The following is a 24659-nucleotide window of genomic DNA, read 5'->3' on the forward strand; positions in this document are numbered from 1 at the left end:
ACTCCTCCACGGCAAGTGATCCCCAGGTGGGTAGAGGAAACGTTTCAAGGGCGTCCTCAAAGCCGCCTTAATAAAGTGCAACTTCCCCACCGACACCGGGGAGTCTCTGGCCAAAGACCGCCCTAATTGGAGGAAGAGCATCCGGGAGGGCGCTGAGCACCTCGAGCCTCGTCGCCGAGAGCATGCAGAAAACAAGCGCAGGCAGCGGAAGGAGCGTGCGGCAAACCAGACTCCCCACCCACCCTTTCCTTCAGCGATTGTCTATCCCATCTATAACAGAGACTGTAATTCCCGTATTGGACTGTACAGTCACCTGAGAACTTAGAGTGGAAGCAAGTCTTCTTCCATTTCGAGGGACTGCCTATGATGATGTTGATAGAATTGCAGTCAGACATCGTTACTTATATACTCAAATCCTCTTGTAATAAACAATAACAACGTATTTATATAGCGCCTTTAATGGAGTGAAACGTCCCAATAAAGGCCAATATACCATTTGCTTTCTTAATTGCTTGCTGTAGTTGCATGTTAACTTTCAGTGATTGGTGTACAAGGACACCCAGGTCCCTCTGAACAACAACATTTCCCAATCTCCCACCATTTAAAAATACTGTGTTCCTACCAAAGTGGATAACTTCATATTTCTCCACATTATATTCCATTTGCCAATTGCGCCAATTACCTTAAATCTGTGCCCTCTGGTTACCGACCCTCCTGCCAGCGGAAACACTTTCTCCTTATTTACTCGATCAAAACCCTTCAGGATTTTGAAAACCTCTATTAAATCTCCCCTTGACCTTCTCTGCTCCACGGAGAACAACCCCAGCTTCTTTTGTCTATCCTTGTAACTGAAGTCCCGCATCCCTGGTATATTGTACTCTGGTTGTGAAGTACGGATATTAAAAGAGGCACTGGTGAAATCTATTTTGATAAAAGTTATTTTATATCCTGTGGAATCTTCCCACATAAGTGTCGATGTATTGAAGCCTGAGCAGTCAGGCAGATCTCCTGTACTGGAGAACAGCACGTGGAGGGTGGGTGAAACAGGAATTTATTTTTTCCTTTGTGTTGGAAGTCACGTGAGATTGAAAAGTATTTTCCCCCCAACTTGCCTGGAGCAAGGTTTCCCAGGTGGCAAGTTAAATACAGCAATGGGCGCTAAGGGTTGTGAAATGTCTGAACATTGTAAGATGGCAGGCGAAGGACTGTAAAGCAAGATCCCATTGCTGTCAAACTGCTAACAAAGACGATATAAACTGCCAACCTGCTGTTTTTGAAACATCCCAGTCAACAGCTCGCAAACCTACATTGTGCCGGATGTGAAAACAATGGGGCCCCAAGTTTCCACATGATTTGCTCCTGATTTTTAGGAGCAACTGGTGTAGAACGGAGTATCTTAGAAATCGGAATTCTCCACATTTAGTTTTCTGCAGTTCTCGTCAGGTAGAACAGTTTCACTTTGGAACAGAATTTTTTTTTCAAAAGGGGGCGTGTCCGGCCACTGACGCCTGATTTGAAAGTTTCCACAGTGAAAACGTACTCCAAACTAACTTAGAATGGAGTAAGTGAAGATTTTTGTACGCTTGAAAAAACCTTGTCTACACTTTAAAAAATCAGGCGCAGGTTACAAATTAAGCGTCGGGAAAGAGGTGGGGGCGGGGGGGAAGGGAAGTCATTAAATTCTACAATCAATCCTTAGTTATACTTATACAAATATTATACAAATAAATCCAACCTGAATAAAAATTTATAAGCAAATAAACCATGTTCCTACCTGTGTGAAAGTGCTTCAGGCAGGCCTTTCAGGCAGCGATATGGTGTCAGTGTCTCGTCTCGACGGCAGGCAGCAAGCAGCCTTCGAGCTGAGCTGCGGTGCTTGAGGCAGGCCTTCATTCCCCGCGAAGATGCAGCACCCGGACGGACTTGAGGCCATTCGGCCATGGGATTGCAGCGGCGTCAGTGGCTGGCCGGGAGCCGAAGAAAGAACAGCAGCAGCCTTGGAGCTGTGAGGGAGACTGACTGAGACCATTTGGACAGGGAGAGGCAGCCACATCGACATCTTTATATTTAAATTTGCAGAATGGGTGCACCACATATTATGCAATGGTTTGCTTCCTCATGCAAGAAATTCTTTGTTCTTGGTGGAAGTTGATCCATTGCAAAGTTGAATTGGCACTTTTATTTCTCCAAACACACAGTCCTTAATTTGCAGGCACCGGTTCTGCAAGTTTAGCAGTGAAAAGCTGAACTCACTGATTTCAGCAGTCGATTTATTCAGCAGTGCTGCTAAAAGCACTCCCTCACCCACAGAAATATCAAGAAAATTAAAATACAAGCCTTTGCAGGGGTTCAAGAAACAAATCTTCACTTTTTCTGCAGTACTTTTAAAAATGGCCGAGTGCCAATGTTTACTTCAGACTGCGCGAACGCTCCAACGCGCACGCGTAGGGTTGCCGGCACCAAGAAGCCTCATTTCAATTGTACCCGCCCCCTCCTACTTACAAAATCGGCGCGAGTGGTAGGCTCCGCCCCCTGTGCGCCGCGCCAAGCAGACATCGAGCTCCAAGGAGCTCGAGAATACCGCACTTTTTTTCCGGCGCCGTTTTTGGCGCGAAAAACAGGCACCCAGCTCTGAGGTGCGCCTTTTTCACCGTGTGTGGAAACTTGGGGCCAATATAACTTCAATGGATTAATAGATGGAGCAGTGTGTACAGAGTTGTGGAACTTGGCAACATACAATTCTGGACATTGAATTCTTTGTTGAAGCTGAGTCCTTTCCCCTGTCCTCAGCACGGGAGCTCGGCCCCACTGCAAACTACCTCCACAGTAAACGTTCTGATCCCTGTGCTCTCCTGCTCCGGTTTGGATTCCTTTCAGAGGTGTTGGATGGCATGGAGCCGTGCCGATTCTGGTCCCTTTCCTTTTCTGAGTTCCAGGCAGTGTTCTCACATCCGACACTGCAGCGATCCCCGGTTCCTTCACCTGCTCAAACCCATTATTATCACGTTCTTCACTCTGCTGAAAGGGGCCTTGCTGCTGCTCACCGTGTAAACATAGAAACATAGAAACATAGAAAATAGGTGCAGGAGCAGGCCATTCAGCCCTTCTAGCCTGCACCGCCATTCAACGAGTTCATGGCTGAACATGAAACTTCAGTACCCACTTCCTGCTTTCACGCCATACCCCTTGATCCCCCGAGTAGTAAGGACTTCATCTAACTCCCTTTTGAATACTGTGTACTGTGAGCTAACAGCCAAACTCAAAGGGAAACATGCGTGGCATGGCGTGTTGAGCTGTAACACTCAGATTTAAATTGGGTCTGCCCATTTATTCAGTTAAGTCTGCAGATCAGTGCACGAGTAGTGAGCACTTGAAACTCAGTACTACAAGGAGTAGTTGAGGTGAATACCATACATGCTTTCAAAAAAAATTTGTTCATGGGCTGTGCGCATTTCTGGCAAGGCCGGCATTTATTGCCCATCCCAAATTGCCCCTTGAGAAGGTGGTGGTGAGCCGCCGCCTTGAATCGCTGCAGTCCGTGTGGTGAAGGTGCTCCCACAGTGCTGTTAAGGAAGGAGCTCCAGGATTGTGAACCAGCGACGATGAGGGAATGACGATATATTTCCAAGTCAGGATGGTGTGTGACAGGGAGGGGAACTCGGAGGTGATGGTGTTCCCATGCGCCTGCTGCCCTTGTCCTTCTAGGTGGCGGAGGTTGCGGGTTTGGGAGGTGCTGCCGAAGAAAGGAGAAGCTAGATAAACACGAAGGAGAAAGCAACAGAAGGATATGCTCATCGGGTGAGATGAACAGAAAGATAAAGAAAGAAAAACTTGCATTTATATAGCGCCTTTCATGACCACTGAACATCTCAAAGCGCTTTACAGACAATAAAGTACTTGTTGGAGTGTAGTTGCTGTTGTAATGTGGGAAATATGGCAGCCAGTTTGTGAACAGCAAGCTCCCACTGTCATGTATCCTACATGGCTACTGTTTGTACTATCACAAGGTGCGCCATCAAAGGGCACAGCAGTGGGAGACTCATATGTTACCTGTACAGGTGTGCCTGGCTTAGTATAAAAGGCAGGCCACCAGGTGTGATCCTCACTCTGGAGTTAACTAATACAGGACTAAGGTCACTACAGTTCAAGTACAACACACTGTCTCGTGGAGTCATTACTGGAGCATCTAAGGGCACTACAATTGGCGACGAGATTACGAACTTTCACGCGGAAATGGCTACCCTTGGTACGTTGCAGCAGTTCGCCGATGGTGATGATTGGGATGCCTTTGTGGAGAGGCTAGAACATTTCTTCACAGCAAATTACCTTGGCGGGAGACGACCCGGCCGCACTGACTGATAAGCGCCGCGCTATCTTGCTAGCCAGTTGTGGCCCAACGTCTATGGCCTTGTCAGGGATTTGCTGGCACTGACAACGACCAATTTGTACAAGGATGTCTCACCCTCAGGACTCAAACCCGGTAGGTACTGTGCACAGAATGGCACCGTTTAGAGGCTGGACTGGAGAGCATGAACCATCTCAGTGAAGAGAGAACAGATCCCCGAGTCCCTTAATTCAGAGTCCGCCGAGGAGGCCGAGTCGAGTAGCTCCATGCTGGCGTTGAGGAGGGAATCACAGGGCTCACCAGTGCCACTTTAAAGTCTATGTATGTAAAGGCTGCAGCACAAAAGGCCACCTCCAGCGAATGTGTAAGAAAAATAGGACTCACTGTGTCGATGAGGAGTCCGCAGATGGCCGTGAATCCAGCGCGGATTATGAAACGATAGGCAGAGAGGTAGCTCAGCCCCACGATGAGGTATATAGCATGTTTACCTGCACCACCGAGTGTTCCCCGTTGAGGATGGAAGTCGAGATAGATGGCATTCCAGTCTTCACGGAAGTGGACACGGGGGCGAGCCAGTCAGTGATGAATCAAGGAGCCTTTGAGAGGCTATGGGACAATCCAGCTGAACGACCCAAGTTGGTCCCGGTTCAGGCAAAGCTGCGCACCTACACCGATGAAATTATCCCAGTCGTTGGTCGTGCGAATGTAAAGGTACTCCATGATGGCGCGATGCACCAGTTACCTCTGTGGATTGTTGCAGGTGATGGACCAACGCTGCTCGGCAGAAAGTGGATGGAGAAGATCCATTGGAAGTGGGAAGATTTCATCCCTCCAGCGATCGATGTCCTCTGCGCTCAGAGGCAAAGAATTTATAATGGGGAACAAAGAAATGGCAGACCAATTGAACCAATACTTCGGTTCTGTCTTCACAAAGGAAGATACAAATAACCTTCCGAATGTACTAGGGGACAGTGGGTCTAGTGAGAATGAGGAACTGAAAGATATCCTTTTAAGGCGGGAAATTAATGGGATTAAAGGCCGATAAATCCTTGGGTCCTGATAGTCTACATCCCAGATTACTTAAGGAAGTTGCCCTAGAAATAGTGGATGCATTGGTGATCATTTTCCAACAATCTATCGACTCTGGATCAGTTCCTATGGACTGGAGGGTAGCTAATGTAACGCCACTTTTTAAAAAAGGAGGGAGAGAGAAAGCGGGTAATTATAGACCGGTTAGCCTGACATCAGTAGTGGGGAAAATGTTGGAATCAATCATTAAAGATGAAATAGCAGCCCATTTGGAAAGCAGTGACAGGATCGGACCGAGTCAGCATGGATTTATGAAAGGGAAATCATGCTTGACGAAACTTTTGGAATTTTTTGAGGAGTGGACAAGGGAGAACCAGTGGATGTGGTGTATTTGGACTTTCAAAAGGCTTTTGACAAAGTCCCACACAAGAGATTGGTGTACAAACTCAAAGCGCATGGTATTGGGGGTAATGTACTGATGTGGATAGAGAACTGGTTGGCAGACAGGAAGCAGAGAGTCGGGATAAACGGGTCCTTTTCAGAATGGCAGGCAGTGACTAGTGGGGTGCCGCAGGGCTCAGTGCTGGGACCCCAGCTCTTTACAATATACATTAACGATTTGGATGAAGGAATAGAGTGTAATATCTCCAAGTTTGCAGATGACACTAAACTGGGTGGCGGTGTGAGCTGTGAGGAGGACGCTAAGAGGCTGCAGGGTGACTTGGACAGATTCGGTGAGTGGGCAAATACATGGCAGATGCAGTATAATGTGGATAAATGTGAGGTTATCCATTTTGGGGGCAAAAACACGAAGGCAGAATATTATCTGAATGGTGGCAGACTAGAAAAAGGGGAGGTGCAACAAGACCTGGGTGTCATGGTTCATCAGTCACTGAAAGTGGACACGCAGGTACAGCAGGCGGTAAAGAAGGCAAATGGTATGTTGGCCTTCATAGCTAGGGGATTTGAATATAGGAGCAGGGAGGTCTTACTGCAATTGTACAGGGCCTTAATGAGACCTCACCTGGAATATTGTGTTCAGTTTTGGTCTCCTAATCTGAGGAAGGACGTTCTTGCTATTGAGGGAGTGCAGCGAAGGTTCACCAGACAAATTCCAGGGATGGCTGGACTGTCCTATGAGGAGAGACTGGATCAACTGGGCCTTTATTCACTGGAGTTTAGAAGGATGAGAGGAGATCTCATAGAAATATATACGATTCTGACGGGACTGGACAGGTTAGATGCAGGAAGAATGTTCTCAATGTTGGGGAAGTCCAGAACAGTCTTTGGATAAGGGGTAGCCCATTTAGGACTGAGATGAGGAGAAACTTCTTCACTCAGAGTTGTGACCTGTGGAATTCCCTGCCGCAGAGAGTTATTGATGCCAGTTCATTGGATATATTCAAGAGGGAGTTAGATATGGCCCTTACGATTAAGGGGTATGGAGAGAAAGCAGGAAAAGGGTACTGAAGGAATGATCAGCCATGATCTTATTGAATGATGGTGCAGGCTCGAAGGGCCGAATGGCCTACTCCACCTATTTTCTATGTTTCTATCAGCCCTCACCTGAGGGTGGACCCGGCACCGGAGAGCAGATCAGCAGAGCACCCGAGGCACAGAGACCGTTCATCACGACTGCGTGGAAATGATCCAGCTGAGACGACCCGAAACACCTTCCAGGCTCCAGTGGTAGGACTCCGGAGGAAGGAAATCGGATCCAGAAGCGACTTCCCAATGGCGGAGGCAGAACCCGGGTAGAAGAGGATCACCGCAGTCGACCTCGTGGATGAAGGAAAGATGGCGCCCAAACCACGAGGTGATGCGCTGAAGACAAAGATGGCGGCGGCCAGAACCACGAGGTGCAGCGCTGATGGAGCAACACATGGCACCAAACCGAGAAGCGAATTGGGGTAAAGATAGCAAGGCTCTCTTAAAGGAGGTCTGCAACCCACTACAATTAAAGGGACAGTTCCACACACTCAAGCAATGTAATAAGAACTGTAAGTCAGAGACAAAATGTGCAACTGATCATGTAAAATGTGCAACGGATAATCTGTATTGTGTACATGCAACCAGCGAGGAAAAGTCACGCGATCGCGATCGGACCCACAGAGTGTCCATCATAAGTAAGGAAAAGTTGGGCGAAGCAGGATTTCTACTGCACGCAGCCAATGCAACGGTCAGACATCCATCGGGTGCACACAGGTCCAGCGAGCTACCCAATGCTGTTGCCTGTGTCCCGGGGATCAGAGTCATGCACCATGAAGTGTGGCCACAAGCAGCATGAGCTGCAGAGCAAGCGACTTCAGCAGGGCAATGACACCGGTATCGATACCATGCCCAGGGTCGGCTGCCCCTTCTCAGACACCCGATGGCACCAATTGCCACGAGCCTGAAGGAGCAGACTGCACCAAGGCCATACCCCTAAATGTCGCATCACCCGCCACTTCCCATCGAAAGAAACAGGCACCAGCCAGGATCCCAAACCAAACGACGCTCAGGCCAGCGAGTCAGCAGTTGCCTGTGCACTGCTAGACGACAGCTCCTCAGGGAGCAGCTGGGACCCAGGGCACAAAGAAAGGACGGGGAGGTCACAGACATCTGTGAACCTGCCTGACGCTAGGGACCGTGGCAACAGCCCCGAGAGCAGGCTACGCGAGCCAACTGGGTTCCCATTGCCAGCACCGGGCACTGAGCCATCACCGGACTGCAGGGACACAACCCAGCAGCTCCGAAACTAACTTGTCCTCACGCACTGATCACTGCATCGATAAGGCATCTAATGTACTTGTCGCACCACGGACCCACACAAAAACAAAAACAGAAACAAAAAAAAAACGTACCTGAACTTGAATGTACATGAATGTTGGGAGCCCCTGCCATAATAGATTGTGGGAGGGGTGGGGAGGAGAATGGAGTGGTCAGGGACACACACAAACAGCAGCCACCAGCACGTTACTGCACCAACTACTCAGCCAAGATTGAGGTGAACCGCCAAGGGTCAACCAGACAGAGCCCACATAGAGCTCAGCCCAGAACACAGTCAATGCAGAGGCGATTTGCATTGAGGGCTCAGGGGGGAGTGATGTCATGTATCCTACATGGCTACTGTTGGTACTATCACAAGGTGTGCCACCAGAGGGCACAGCAGTGGGAGACTCACAGGTTACCTGTATAGGTGTGCCTGGCCTAGTATAAAAGGCAGGCCACCAGGTGTGATCCTCACTCTGGAGTTAACTAATAAAGGACTAAGGTCTCCACAGTTCAAGCACAACGCACTGCCTCATGGAGTCATTACTGGAGCATCTAAGGACACTACACCTGCAAACAGCAATGTGATCATGACCAGATAATCTGTTTTTGTTATGTTAATTGAGGGATAAATATTGGCCCCAGGACACCGGGGATAACTCTCCTGCTCTTCTTCGAAATAGTGTCATGGGATCTTTTGCATCCATCCGAGAGCAGACGGCCTTGATTTAACATCTTATCCGAAAGACGGCACCTCCGACAGTGCGGCGCTCCCTCAGCACTGCACTAGGAGTGTCAGCCTAGATTTTTGTGTTCAAGACCCTGGAGTGGGACTTGAATCCACGACCTTCTGACGAAGTGCTACCCACGGAGCCACGAGGGAGGGAACGAGGCTCATGTGAAGCGTGAACACTGGCATGGACCCGTTGGGCCGTTTGGCATGTTTCTGCGCTGTACGTTCCATGAGCTGTCCTCCTTGCATTTCCTTTCGGTGGGCAGTCTCTCCCCTGTCTCTACCCTGTCTCCCCGCTGCCCAGGTGGTGACGTGCCTCAATGCTGTGTTCACATACCTTGGGGAAGGGTTTGAGCTGTTCAATGCCAGTCTCCGTGCTTTATGGTGGAGGTAACGGGATGGGTGGTGATGGTGGCTGCTGATGCTCTTGCTTGTACCTGGATCAGTGATTGGCATGGCAACCAAAGCCCCAGCAAGGCAGAAGAAAGGGCCAATTGGCTCGGGGAAAAGAGTTACTTTTTTTGATGTTTTTAATATGGTTGAAAATAAAAGTCAATGTTTAAAAAAAAAGCAATTGAGAATATATTTCAAACAAAATGTTTTGCAGCTAAAAGGTTTGGAATCACGGACGTTCCCATTGACATAGTAAACACGGTTTCACACGCAACGCAAGAAAGGTTAAAAACGGTCATCGGAAACTTGACATCAATAGCACAACACAGAATGGAAACACACAAGGTACGTGGAACAGCTGTCCCTGTACGCGGGAGGGTGCTGTTATTTATTTGTCTGATTTTAAACTGGTGCCCGTGATGTTGGACTACTGCCATACAGTTTGTTGCTGTTTTGAAGTAATCCACTCATGGTTTGAAGGTGTCAGAAGGGAATACTCTCGGCTTCAAGTCAGAAGATTGTGGGTTCAAGTCCCACTCCAGAGACTAGTACATAAAAATCTAGGCCGACACTCCAGTGCAGTACTGAGGGAGTGATGCACTGTCGGAGGGGCAGTACTGAGGGAGCGCTGCGCTGTCAGAGGGGCAGTACTGAGCGAGTGCTGCACTGTCGGAGGGGCAATACTGAGGGAGTGCTGCACTGTCGGAGGGGCAGTACTGAGGGAGTGCTGCTCTGTCGGAGGGGCAGTACTGAGGGAGTGCTGCACTGTCGGAGAGGCAGTACTGAGGGAGTGCTGCACTGTCGGAGGGGCAGTACTGAGGGAGTGCTGCACTGTCGGAGGGGCAGCACTGAGGGATTGCTGAGCTGCCGGAGGTGCCATCTTTCAGATGAAACGTTAGACCGAGGTCCCATCTGCTCCCTCAGATGGATGTAAAAGATCTCATGGCACTATTTGAAGCAGAGCAGGGAAATTCTCCCTGGTGTTCGGGAGCCAATCTTTATCCCTCAACCCACATCACTAAAACAGATAATTTAGTCATTATCTCATTGCTGTTTGTGGGAGCTTGCTGTGCGCAAATTGGCTGCAGCGTTTCTTACATTGCAACAGTGACCACTTTGAAAGTACTTCATTTGCTGTAAAGCACTCCCTCAGTATTGCCCCTCCGACAGTGCGGGGCTCCCTCAGTACTGCCCCTCCGACAGTGCGGGGCTCCCTCAGTACTGCCCCTCCGACAATGCAACACTCCCTCAGTACTGCCCCTCCGACAGTGCGGCTCTCCCTCAGTACTGCCCCTCCGACAGTGCGGGGCTCCCTCAATACTGCCCCTCCGACAGTGCGGTGCTCCCTCAGTACTGCCCCTCCGACAGTGCGCCGCTCCTTCAGTACTGCCCCTCCGACAGTGCGGCGCTCCCTCAGTACTGCCTCTCCGACAGTGCGGCACTCCCTCAGCACTGCCTCTCCGACAGTGCGGCCCTCCTTCAGTACTGCCCCTCCGACAGTGCGGCGCTCCCTCAGTATTGCTACATAAATGCCAGTCTTTCTTTTAATTTGCCTCCTTCTGAAGGCACGGAATCTGCCTGGGGTCTGGGCAGCAGTAGCATGCTAGTTCCTTGCCCAGGCAACCAGACTCCTGTGTGACCCGAACTGGGTGGGGAAAGGCAGTGCAGTATGATACTGTGCGATGCAGTTACCAATCGAACCATCAGGGGAGCTGCTAGCTGATTTTTTTTTAATACATATATAGAATTGACATCAATTTTTATTTCCCAGGAGCTTAGGTCCTGGTCAGTGCCAGGTTTGCAGATCTTGACCGGTCCAGCCCGAGGGTCAGTCTATTTAACCTCAGCGTTCCAGGGCGGTGGACGAGGAGGGAATCACCCCGGGTCCTTGCTCTCAAACACTAGCTGGCGACTCCTGTGGGAAAGTGCACGTGTGGATGTTGCGGGGTGGGGGGGGTGCTGGAGGGGCGCAGGAGCGATTAAATCTTCTGACAGGCACTGCCAAGGCTCACTGGTGAAGAGAGACCAGGTACCAGACATCAGCCCATTCTGTGGAACTGCCCGCCCCCCCCCCACCCCAGCAGATGCTGGCGCTTTTGAGGGATAGGGAGCGGAGAGAATATCAGCAAATCAAATCTCCTGGAAATGGCACGCGTATGTTTGAAGGGCACAGAATCAGGCATAAAGGGGCAACTTGTACTCTCAATCTCACAGCAAATTCTAAAATTTGTGTCTTCGTGTCTCTTGGGCTTATGTGGCTTGTGATTGATACACTCCTCCCCTCAAAGGATAAAATTGAGGTCAGGTTTGATGTGGTGTTGTAGTATTCTCTGTGTGGTTACCAGCAGAATAAACCAAAGCAGTTTGCATTAGCACAGCGAGCTCTGCATCTCCAGATGTTAAGAGCAAAAGACTTTCAAAAAATATAGATAAATACTTGTGTCATGAATTGACTCACACATTGCACTCAACAGCTAAACTTTGATGATAAGGTGATTGGCAAAAGAACCAAAGGCGACATAAGGAAAAGCTTTTTTTCGGCAGTGAGTGGTTAGGATCTGGAATGCGCTGCCTGAGAGGGTGGTGGAGGCAGACTCAATCGCGGCTTTCAAAAGGGAGTTGGTTAAGTACCTGAAAGAAAGAATTTGCAGGGCTACGGGGAAAAGGCGAGGGAGTGGGACTGACTGAAGTGCTCTTGCAGAGAGCAGTCACGGGCTTGACGGGCCAAATGACCTCCCTCTGTGCTGTAACCTTTCCATGATTCTGTGATTCAGGATGAATGCTTGTGCGGCTATTTGCTGATCAGACCTCAAAGCATGATTATTTGAAAAATCATTTAACAAGACACAGAAAAAGCTTTTTCTGTTTTGTAATTTTTATTGCCGTTTTTAAGAGGTTTGTTCACTTCTATTCCTTCCTCTCCTGAAAGCATTGATTGTGGCTGGGGTTAATCTTCCTGTCCCTTATATTAGGGGGAATTCTTTACGTGAGAGTCCAAATAGTGTGCCTCGGTTCGCTGGTCACCTCGTAGGGGCCTTCACAGCCAAGCTTTGCTCCAATCCGCACCTGGTCTTTCCTCATGGACTTTGCAGTCGGAGCAAAGGTCTGGCTTATATTTATTTTCTCCCTTTCTACTCCGGTGATCCCCTCAAGCCTGTTCCACCATTCAATTAGATCCTGGCTGATCTGTATCTTAACTCCATTTCCCTGCCTTGGTTCCTTATACCCGTACCCAACAAAAATCTACCAGTCTCAGTTTTCACTTTTTCAATTGACCCTGAGCCTTGGGGGTTACTACACGGGACAGGCCATTCACCCCAACTGGAAAGAAAGAAAGATTTGCATTTCTATTGTGCCTTTTGCGACCACCGTACGTCCCAAAGTGCTTCAAAGCCAAAGAAGTACTGTCTTTTTTTCAGGTGTGGTCACTTTTGTAATGTGGGAAACGCGGCAGCCAATTTGCACACGTCAAACTCCCACAAACAGCAATGTGATAATGACCAGATAATCTGTTTTTACTGATACTGATTGAGGGATTGGCCTCAGGACACCGGAGATCACTCCCCCGCTCATCTTCAAGATAGTGCCATAGGATCTTTTACGTCCATCTGAGAGGGCAGACGGTTTAATGTCTCATCTGAAAGACGGCACCTCCGACAGTGCAGCGCTCCCTCAGTACTGATTTGGAGCATTAGCCTAGATTTATGGGCTCAAGTCTCTGGAGTGGGATGTAAACCTACAACCTTCTGACTCAGAGGCGAGAGTGCTACCCACTGAACTACGGTTGACACTACATCGTATCGGAGTTTACCCTCCAAACGATCAAATAGTCCTAATCACAACAACCTGCTCTGTTCCACATTCCCTCTCCTTTCCCATTTTCTTTTATCCATTAATTCAATCTTAATGCTGACCTAGTTCTGCCTCAACCACTAACCTTTGGAGTGAATCCCACAGCCTCGCAACTCTGAAGGAGCTTCTCCCGCCCTCTGTTCTCAATCTCTTGCATTTAATCTTGTATCTCTGGCCCCTCATTCTAGCCCTCTCAACTGCTGAAAACCATCTGCTTCTATCCATGTTGTCACATCCTGTCACAATTTTGAAAACCCCTTTCATATTGCCCCGTAATCTGGGTTGACCTTGGGAGAAAAGCCGCAGCAGCCTGGAGGTTAATGTGAATGGGATCTCTTAAATCTCTCCCTCCCCACGATCCCCGCTCTGGATTACCCTCGACAATGATCACAATCTTCGGGAGAGTTTGGCCAGTGCAGGATGGAGCTCCCCAGAGACTTCCAAAGCTCATCTTTCATCTGAAACCTCAAGTATAATCGAGAGGATTGTCAGGGGATCGGGAACAAAGCCACCTCTGGTTGCCATTGCTCTGACGAGTCAGTGCAGACCCGTGGGCCAATCCTGGGACTTCCCGATCTGTATGGCACTGGACAGTGTGTTTACCCACTGAGACATAGTTTGGGACACGGAATCGTTGGCACGTATCGAGTACCTGAGATGTGGGGGCGGCCACAAAAGTAGGACGGGACGAAGATGTTCTTCAACCCAGGAGTGAAGTGTGTGCAGTTTATATTCCTCGCCTCCAGCTGCTGTGCAGGCCGGACAAATGCGCTCGGTAACTCATTTTCTGGATGAAATGCAAGGGAGAAGCAGTGCGTGATATAAGGTGGATGCTCTTTAGCTTGACCTTTGCTTTGTTCCAGAACAATCCAAGGGAGACGTGGTCGGGCTTGATTTGAATGCATCTAACAGGGAGTAGTAAATGCCCGCAGTCCCCAGCAGTTTGTGGCGTGTTTTAAATCATGCAGCTAAACCTTCGTGTCTTACGCTGATTGCTGCCCTGGTCTGACCCTTGGGTGGTTACTGATGGGTACGAAGTCAAAAATTCTCTGGTGCCCCAAACTGTTTGTTAAATTGGGAAATGCCCCCCTATCTGGCAGCATTATCCAGGGACGATTACTTGGGATTGGGTTACCAGGTGGTAAAGTCCTGTAAGTGGAGGGAGGTGTTAAATTCACAGAATCATACAGCATGGAAAGAGGCCATTCGGCCCATCGAGCCTGTGCCGACTCTGTGAAAGAGCGACCCATTAGTCACACTCCCCTCTTTCTCCTTAGCCCTTCAACATTTCATTTTCAAGTATTTATCCAATTGCCTTTTGAAAGTTACTATTGAATCTGCTCCCACCGACCTTTCAGGCAGCGTGTTCCCGATCACAACTCGCTGCGTAAAAAAACAAATGTTTCCTCATCTCCCCCTCTGGTTCTTTTGCCAATTACCATAAATCTGTGTCTTAGAATCATAGAAACATAAGAACATAAGAACATAAGAATTAGGAACAGGAGTAAGCCATCTAGCCCCTCGAGCCTGCTCCGCCATTCAACAAGATCATGGCTGATCTGACCGTGGACTCAGCTCCACTTACCCGCCCTCTCCCCACAACCCTTAATTTCCATATTGGTTAAAAATCTATCTATCTGTAATTTGAATACATGCAATGAGCTCGCCTCAACTGTTTCCTTGGGCAGAGAATTCCACAGATTCACAACCCTCTGGGAGAAGAAATTCCTTCTCAACTCGGTTTTAAATTGGCTCCCCCATATTTTGAGGCCGTGCCCCCTCGTTCTAGTCTCCCCGATCTGTGGAAACAACCTCTCTGCCTCTATCCCTTTCATTATTTTAAATGTTTCTATAAGATCACCCCTCATCCTTCTGAACTCCAACGAGTAAAGACCCAGTCTACTCAATCTATCATCATAAGGTAATCCCCTCATCTCCGGAATCAGCCTAGTGAATCGTCTCTGTACCCCCTCCAAGGCTAGTATATCCTTCCTTAAGTAAGGTGACTAAAACTGCACGCAGTACTCCAGGTGCGGCCTCACCAATACCGTGTACAGTTGCAGCAGGACCTCCCTGCTTTTGTACTCCATCCCTCTCGCAATGAAGGCTAACATTCCATTTGCCTTCCTGATTACCTGCTGCACCTGCAAACTAACTTTTTGGGATTCACGCACAAGGACCCCCAGGTCCCTCTGCACCGCAGCATGTTGTAATTTCTCCCCATTCAAATAATATTCCCTTTTACTGTTTTTTTTCCAAGGTGAATGACCTCACATTTTCCGGCATTGTATTCCATCTGCCAAACCATAGCCCATTCGCTTAACCTATCTAAATCTCTTTGCAGCCTCTCTGTGTCCTCTACACAACCCGCTTTCCCACTAATCTTTGTGTCATCTGCGAATTTTGTTACACTACACTCTGTCCCCTCTTCCAGGTCATCTATGTATATTGTAAACAGTTGTGGTCCCAGCACCGATCCCTGTGGCACACTACTAACCACCGATTTCCAACCTGAAAAGGACCCATTTATCCCGACTCTCTGCTTTCTGTTCGCCAGCCAATTCTCTATCTATGCTAATACATTTCCTCTGACTCCGCGTACCTCTATCTTCTGCAGTAACCTTTTGTGTGGCACCTTATCGAATGCCTTTTGGAAATCTAAATACACCACATCCATCGGTACACCTCTATCCACCATGCTCGTTATATCCTCAGAGAATTCCAGTAAATTAGTTAAACATGATTTCCCCTTCATGAATCCATATTGCGTCTAGATGTCCCGCTATTTCTTCCTTAATAATAGCTTCAAGCATTTTCCCCACTACAGATGTTAAACTAACCGGCCTATAGTTACCTGCCTTTTGTCTGCCCCCTTTTTTAAACAGAGGCGTTACATTAGCTGCTTTCCAATCCGCTGGTACCTCCCCAGAGTCCAGAGAATTTTGGTAGATTATAACGAATGCATCTGCTATAACTTCCGCCATCTCTTTTAATACCCTGGGATGTATTTCATCAGGACCAGGGGACTTATCTACCTTGAGTGCCATTAGCCTGTCCAGCACTACCCCCCTAGTGATAGTGATTATCTCAAGGTCCTCCCTTCCCACATTCCCGTGACCAGCAATTTTTGGCATTGTTTTTGTGTCTTCCACTGTGAAGACCGAAGCAAAATAATTGTTTAAGGTCTCAGCCATTTCCACATTTCCCATTATTAAATCCCCCTTCTCATCATCTAAGGGACCAACATTTACTTTAGTCACTCTCTTCCGTTTTATTTCTCGGTAAAAGCTTTTACTATCTGTTTTTATGTTTTGCGCAAGTTTACTTTCGTAATCTATCTTTCCTTTCTTTATTGCTTTCTTAGTCATTCTTTGCTGTCGTTTAAAATTTTCCCAATCTTCTAGTTTCCCACAAACCTTGGCCACATTATACGCATTGGTTTTTAATTTGATACTCTCCTTTATTTCCTTGGTTATCCACGACTGGTTATCCCTTCTATTATCGCCCTTCTTTTTCACTGGAATATATTTTTGTTGAGCACTGTGAAAGAGCTCCTTAAAAGTCCTCCACTGTTCCTCAATTGTGCCACCGTTTAGTCTGTGTTCCCAGTCTACTTTAGCCAACTCTGCCCTCATCCCACTGTAGTCCCCTTTGTTTAAGCATAGTATGCTCATTTGAGACACTACTTCCTCACCCTCAATCTGTATTACAAATTCAACCATACTGTGGTCACTCATTCCGAGAGGATCTTTTACTAGGAGATCGTTTATTATTCCTGTCTCATTACACAGGACCAGATCTAAGATAGCTTGCTCCCTTGTAGGTTCTGTAACATACTGTTCTAAGAAACAATCCCGTATGCATTCTATGAATTCCTCCTCCAGGCTACCCCGTGCGATTTGATTTGACCAATCGATATGTCGGTTAAAATCCCCCATGATTACTGCCGTTCCTTTTTCACATGCCTCCATTATTGCCCGCCCCACCGTGAAGTTATTATTTGGGGGCCTATAAACTACGCCCACCAGTGACTTTTTCCCCTTACTATCTCTAATCTCCATCCACAATGATTCAACATTTTATTCATTAGAGCCAATATCATCTCTCACAACTGCCCTGATATCATCCTTTATTAACAGAGCTACCCCACCTCCTTTCCCTTCTTGTCTGTCCTTCCGAATTGTCAGATACCCCTGTATGTTTAATTCCCAGTCTTGGCCACCCTGCAACCACGTTTCTGTCATGGCCACCAAATCATACCCATTTGTAATGATATGTGCCGTCAACTCATTTACTTTATTTCGAATGCTGCGTGCCTTTAGGTAGAGTGTTTAGGTAGAACGTCATGGAAATTTACAGCACAGAATGAGGCCATTTCGACTCCATCGTGTCCATGCCAGCCAACATCCAGACTAATCCCACTTTCCAGCTCTTGGTCCGTAGCCTTGTAGGTTACGGCACTTGAAGTGCATATCCAGGTACTTTTTAAATGTGGTGAGGGTTTCTGCCTCTACCCCCCTTTCAGGCAGTGAGTTCCAGACCCCCACCACCCTCTGGGTGAAAAGATTTCCCCTCAAATCCCCTCTAAACCTCTCCCCGATTACTTTAAATCTATGCCCCCTATCCAAGCCCCTCATAATTTTATACACCTCAGTCTCCTCTGTTCCAAAGAAAACAAACCCAGCCTATCCAATCTTTCCCTCATAGCTAAAATTCTCCATTCTCGGCAACCTCGTAAATCTCCTCTGTACCCTCTCTAATGAAATTGCATCTTTCCTGTAATTTGGTGACCAGAACTGCACGTAGTACTCCAGCTGTGGCCTAACCAGTGTTTTATACAATTCAAGCATGACCTCCCTGCTCTTGTATTTTATGACTCGGCTAATAAAGGCAGGTATTCCGTATGCCTTCTCAACCACCTTATCTGCCTGTCCTGCTACCTTCAGGGATCTGTGGACCTGTACTCCAAGGTCCCTTTGTTTCTCTGCACTTCTCAGTGTCCTACCATTTAATGTGTATTTCCTTGCCTTGGTTAGCCCTCCCCAAATGCATTACCTCACACTTCTCCAGATTGAATTCCATTTGCCACTGTTCTGCCCACCTGACCGGTCCATTGATATCTTCCTGCAGTCTACAGCTTTCTTCTTCAATATCAACCACACGGCCAATTTTTGTATCAACTGCAAACTTTTTAATCATACCCCCAACATTCAAGTCTAAATCGTTGATATATACCCATCATCATAGGCAGTCCCTCGGAATCGAGGAAGACTTGCTTCCTCTCCTGAAGTGAGTTCTCTGGTGACTGAACAGTCCAATATGAGAGCCACAGACTCTGTCACAGGTGGGACAGATATTCGTCGGGGGAAGGGGGGGTGGAACTCATTTGCCGTACGCTCCTTCCACTGCCTGCGCTTGACCGCTTCACGCTCTCGGCATTGAGATTCGAAGAGCTCAACGCCCTCCCGGATGCACTTTCTCCACAGTGCGGTCTTTGGCCAAGGACTCCCAGGTGTCAGTGGTAATGTCGCACTTTACCAGGGAGGCTTTGAAGGTGTCCTTGTTAAGTTTCTGCTGCCCACCTTTGGCTCGTTTGCCATGAAGGAACTCTGCATAGAGCACTTGCTTTGGGAGTCTCGTGTCTGGCATGCGAACTATGTGGCCTGCCCAGTGAAGCTGATCAAGCGTGGTCAGTGCTTCAATACTGGGGATGTTGGCCTGGATGAGGACGCTGATGTCCTCCCAGAGGATTTGCAGGATCTTGCCGAGACATCGTTGGTGATATTTCTCCAGCAACTTGAGGTGTCTTCTGTACATCATCCATGTCTGATCCATACAGGAGACCACAAAACGCAAGGGGCCTAGTACTGTCCTCTGGTTACTGACCCTCCTGCCACTGGAAGCAGTTTCTCCTTACTTATTCTGTCAAAACCCCCCATGATTTTGAACACTATCAATTCTCCACTTAACATTCTCTGCTCTAAGGAGAAGAACCTCAGCTTCTCCAGTCTCTCCACATAACTGAAGTCCCGCATTACAACAGTGACTGCACTCCAAAAGTACTTCATTGGCTGTGAAGCGCTTTGAGACGTCTGCTGGTCATGAAAAGCGCTATATAAATGCAAGTCTTTCATCTCTGGTACCATTCTACTAAATTCTTCTGCACCCTTTTCAAGGTTATGACATAAACCGTAGGAGCGCAGGTTGAATAATTTGCAATGGTCCATTTGAACCTTGAGCCCATTTCACAGAACAGTGTAAACCTGTTTAATTAGAAAGGAGAAAAAACAACCCAATATCATACTTCAAGAAATTCTCAACCAGCTAGTTTCAATCGGGCTGCTAGCTAGCAGTATGACAAGACGTGAGTGCAAAAGACAAGGCTGAAGCGTTTGCAACCATCTTCAGCCAGAAGTGCCGAGTGTATGATCCATATCGGCCTCCTCCTGAGGTCCCCACCATCACAGAAGCCAGTCTTCAGCCAATTCGATTCACTCCACATGATATCATACTGAATACAGCAAAGGCTGTGGGCCCCGACACCATACCGGCTGTCGTGCTGAAGACTTGTGCTCCAGAACTAGCTGCGCCTCTAGCCAAGCTGTTCCAGTACAGCTACAACACTGGCATCGATCTGACAATGTGGAAAACTGCCCAGGTATGTCCTGTCCACAAAAAGCAGGACAAGTCCAATCTGGCCGATTACCGCCCCATCAGTCGACACTCAATCATCAGCAAAGTGATGGAATGTGTTATCAGTGCTATCAAGCTGCACTTATTCACCAATAACCTGCTCACCAATGCCCAGTTTGGGTTTCGCCAGGACCATTTGGTTCCAGACCTCATTACAGTCTTGGTCCAAACATGGACAAAATAGCTGAGTTCCAGAGATGAGGTGAGAGTGACATCAAGGCAGCATTTGACCAAGTGTGGCATCAAAGAGCCCTAATAAAACTGAAGTCAATGCAAATCATTCTCCACTGGCTGGAGTCATACCTAACACAAAGAAAGATGGTTGTGGTTGTTGGAGGTCAATCATTTCAGCCCCAGGACATCGCTGCAGGAGTTCCTCAGGGCAGTGTCCTAGGCCCAACCATCTTCAGCTGCTTCATCAATGACCTTCCCTCCATCACAGGGTCAGAAGTGAGGATGTTCGCTGATGACTGCACAGTGTTCAGTTCCATTCACAACTCCTCAGATAATGGAGCAGTCCGTACCCGCATGCAGCAAGACCTGGACAACATTCAGGCTTGGGTTGGTAAGTGGCAAGTAACATTCGCGCCACACAAGTGTCAGGCAATGACCATCTCCAACAAGCGAGAGTCTAACCACCGCCCCTTGACATTCAACTGCATTACCATCACCGAATCCCCCACATCAACATCCTGGGGGTCACCATTGACCAGAAGCTTAGCTGGACCAGCCACATAAATACCGTGGCAACAAGAGCAGGTCAGAGGCTGGGTATTCTGTGGCAAGTGTCTCACCTAACTCCCCAAAGCCTTTCCACCATCTACAAGGCACAAGTCAGGAGTGTGATGGAATACTCTCCACTTGCCTGGATGAGTGCAGCTCCAACAACACTCAAGAAACTCGACACCATTCAGGACAAAGCAGCTGCTTGATCGGCCCCCCATCCCCCACCTTCAACACTCACTCCCTCCACCACCGGCGCACCGTGGCTGCAGTGTGTACCATCTACAAGATGCACTGCAGCAACTCGCCAAGGCTTCTTCAGCACTTCCCAAACGTGGAGGTGGTGGTGTTCCCATGCACCTCTACCACCTAGAAGGACAAGGGCAACAGGCGCATGGGAACACCACCACCTCCACGTTCCCCTCCCAGTCACACACCATCCTGACTTGGAAGTATATCGCCGTTCCATCATTGTCCCTGGGTCAAATTACTAGAACTCACTACCTAACAACACTGAACAAATATAAAAATAAAAATAATGCCAATACACTGAGTCATGGTGACCAGTAATTTGTAGATTTACGAACATAAGAAATAGGAACAGGAGTCGGCTATACGGCCCCTCGAGCCTGCTCCGCCATTCAATATGATCATGGCTGATATGATCATGGACTCAGCTCCACTTCCCTGCCCACTCCCCATAACCCCTTATCCCCTTATCGTTTAAGAAACTGTCTATTTCTGTCTTAAATTTATTCAATGTCCCAGCTTCCACATCTCTCTGAGGCAGCAAATTCCACAGATTTACAACCCTCTGAGAAGAAATTTCTCCTCATCTCAGTTTTAAATGGGCGTTCCCTTATTCTAAGATCATGGCCCCTAGTTCCCCATCAGTGGAAACATCCTCACTGCATCCACCTTGTCAAGCTCCCTCTAACCTTATACATTTCGATAAGATCACCTCTTCTTCTGAATTCCAATGAGTAGAGCCCCAGCCTACTCAACCTTTCCTCATAAGTCAACCCCCTCATCCCCGGAATCAACCTAGTGAACCTTCTCTGAACTGCCTCCAAAGCAAGTATATCCTTTCGTAAATATGGAAACCAAAACTGCACGCAGTATTCCAGGTTTGGCCTCACCAATACACTGTATAGTTGTAGCAAAACTTCCCTGCTTTTATACTCCATCCCCTTTGCAATAAATGTCAAGATTCCATTGGCCTTCTTGATCACTTGCTGTACCTGCATACTATCCTTTTGTATTTCATGCACAAGTTCCCCCAGGTCCCGCTGTAGTGCAGCACTTTGCAATCTTTCTCCATTTAAATAATAACTTGCTCTTTGATACTCCATCTGCCAAATTTTTGCCCACTCACTTAGCCTGTCTATGTCCTTTTGCAGATTTTTTGTGTCCTCCTCACACATTGCTTTTCCTCCCATCTTTGTATCGTCAGGAAACTTGGCTACGTTACAACCAGTCCCTTCTTCCAAGTCGTTTATATAGATTGTAAATAGTTGGGGACCCAGCACTGATCCCTGCGGCACCCCACTAGTTACTGGTTGCCAACCAGAGAATAATCATTTATGCCTATTCTCTGTTCTCTGTTAGTTAGCCAATCCTCTAACCATGCTAATATATTACCCCAACCCCGTGAACTTTTATCTTGTGGAGTAACCTTTTATGTGGCACCTTGTCAAATGCCTTCTGGAAGTCCAAATACACCACATCCACTGGTTCCCTTTTATCCACCCTGTTCCCAGCAAATTTGTCAAACATGACTTCCCCATCATAAATCCATGCTGACTCTGACCGAATTTTGCTTTACCAAATGCCCTGCTACTGCTTCTTTAATAATGGACTCCAACATTTTCCCAAACACAGATGTTTTAGGCTAACTGGTCTATAGTTTCCTGCTTTTTGTCTGCCTCCTTTTTTAAATAGGGGTGTTACATTTGCAGTTTTCCAATCTGCTGGGACCTCCCCAGAATCCAGGGAATTTTGGTAAATTACAACCACTGCATCCACTATCCCTGCCGCTACTTCTCTTGACTGGGAACAGGGTGTCGAGGAAGCAACCTTGTAGATTTGCAGTGTTACCTCACAGGGAAGCGGAGCATTCCTGTCCCGTACCCTTCTGGTACTCAGTGCCAAAGTGCCATTGATGGTGCCCGGGGACAGTTCACCATTCTGTGTTCTGAGCTGTGGTACAGTGCTTGGCACATGGGAGTTCTGGAAAGGGAAGGGAAGTAGATACAAAGGACACTTGCCCTCCTGCCAGGAATCATGCTCCTATATTGTTTGAGATGGTGCAGCAGGCATAAGGTTAGATTACTGGGTTCTCCTCCAGAAGGTTTGGTTACAGATCACCATTTCATCGCCTCCTGTGTTGGAGGTTTCAATTGGCAGATGAGTTTCACTGCCTGAAGGGGAAGTGGAAGCAGATTCAACAATCACTTTCAAAAGGAAATTGGATATATACTGAGAGTCTTCGAATCATCAAAACTTACACACAGAAGGAGGCCATTCGGCCCATTGTGCCTGTGCTGGCTCTGTGAAAGAGCTGTCGTGTTAGTCCCACACCCCTGCTTTTTGTCCGTAACCCTGTAAGTTCCTCATCCTCAAATGCGTAGGGTGAAAGTTTTCAGGGCAGTGGAGTTGTAAGAAGTGGCAGCTCTTTCAAACAGCCGGCACAAGCATGATGGGCCAAATGGCCTCCTCCTGTGCTGCCATCTCTGGATAGCTCAATCCTGCACTGTTCAAGCACAGCTTCTGCAGTCATGGCACAGGGTAAAGCAGAGAGGTCAGTGCAGGTCTCTGGAGGTGTCCAGGCTCAAGAGTTTCCATTGACATGAACCTCTATGTTGGGGTTGTGAGACTTATTACTGTTTGAATGTAAGCTCCAGCCAGTCCTGCTGTGGGGAGAGTGCAAGCTCCATTCACCATACGCAGCCAGTCTGCAGCTATGTGCCATGTTTGGGTCAAAATTGCTTCGTTGAGTGAGAGAGAAAGCTGCTGGTATTCCATTTTACCAGGTCCTGATATAGTTACCATGCTGACGTGCCACAGAGCTGGGGGGGGGGGGGCTGGTGAAGAAAGATTCCTCCTGCACTTAGAAGTTTGGGAGTTGTTGAGTCCCAAATATCAGCAGAATGGGATGCTATCAAACTCTTCTCACAATGAAATCAGCTCGGGTTTGGTATACGTTTATCAAATACCCAATTAGCAAATTCTGTGTTCATTTTCAGGCTCTTTGCTGCCTAATTTGAACTTGTATGCCTGTCAGACCATTAAAAGGGCTTTTCTCTCTCATTCATTCATTCATTAGTTTGAAAGCAAAAGGGCTGTGTGTTCCAGGACATTCTGCAATGCAGATTAATCTGGTGCATCTCACTCATTACCTCACACTGCCACTCACTCACTGGAAGTTCCTGAATAGAAATGATTAAGTTTACCCCAGTCCAGTTTGATTTATTTACATGATGGTGGTTCATTTTAAGAACTGTCGATCGCTTTATTGAAGAAGGGTTTTAAGTTGGTAAAGGCATTGTCCTGCTTGAGAAACATGGTCATTAAAAAATATATATATTTGTTCTCACGATGTGGGTGAAGTACAGGAAGGCTGCCATCATCCATGGAACAGTACCGCAGCCTGAAGAGGGGAACAGGGGTTGAGGAAGAATTACTGAGCAGCACAGATTTGTGAGTTCATGGTGCGATCTCTGCAGTGCAATGAGTTAGCTTATTCAATTGGGAATGCTCCCATTCACCTCAGCACTTCTGCCCTAGGGAGTGTCGAAATCATATCGGGGCCTGTTGCTAATTACTGTTTAATCACTCCTGATGGGTATTATGCTGTCAGCCTCCAAAAAGAACCCAGAGCGGACTTTATAGAAGTACATAAAATAGTTCATGGAATAAAGAAAGTAAATCCCAAACGATACATGGATACGTGAAGGGGAACAGGACAAGAAAAGCAGGTTCAGGGTTGTGAAGGACAGATATTGTGAAATGTCGGTGTTTAGAGGGACCTGGGTATCCTTGTACACCAATCATTGAAAGTTAACATGCAGGTACAGCAAGTGATTAAAAAAAGCAAATTGGCCTTTGTTACAAGAGGATTTGAGTATGAGTAAAGACGCC

General features: G+C 47.7%; 1 protein-coding gene across 1 annotated transcript in view; it reads left to right on the forward strand.

Annotated features, from left to right (window-relative positions):
- The window catches only part of LOC139278232 (transcription initiation factor TFIID subunit 4-like), a 350027-nt gene that overhangs the window by 113808 nt on the left and 211560 nt on the right, over positions 1-24659 (forward strand). Inside the window, exon 12 of the mRNA XM_070896875.1 lies at positions 9466-9596. Within this exon, the coding sequence (XP_070752976.1) occupies positions 9466-9596 (131 nt within the window). The remainder of the gene's footprint in view (positions 1-9465; positions 9597-24659) is intronic.

Source organism: Pristiophorus japonicus, chromosome 13 (genome assembly GCF_044704955.1).
Source record: "Pristiophorus japonicus isolate sPriJap1 chromosome 13, sPriJap1.hap1, whole genome shotgun sequence".
Lineage (NCBI taxonomy): Eukaryota > Metazoa > Chordata > Chondrichthyes > Pristiophoridae > Pristiophorus > Pristiophorus japonicus.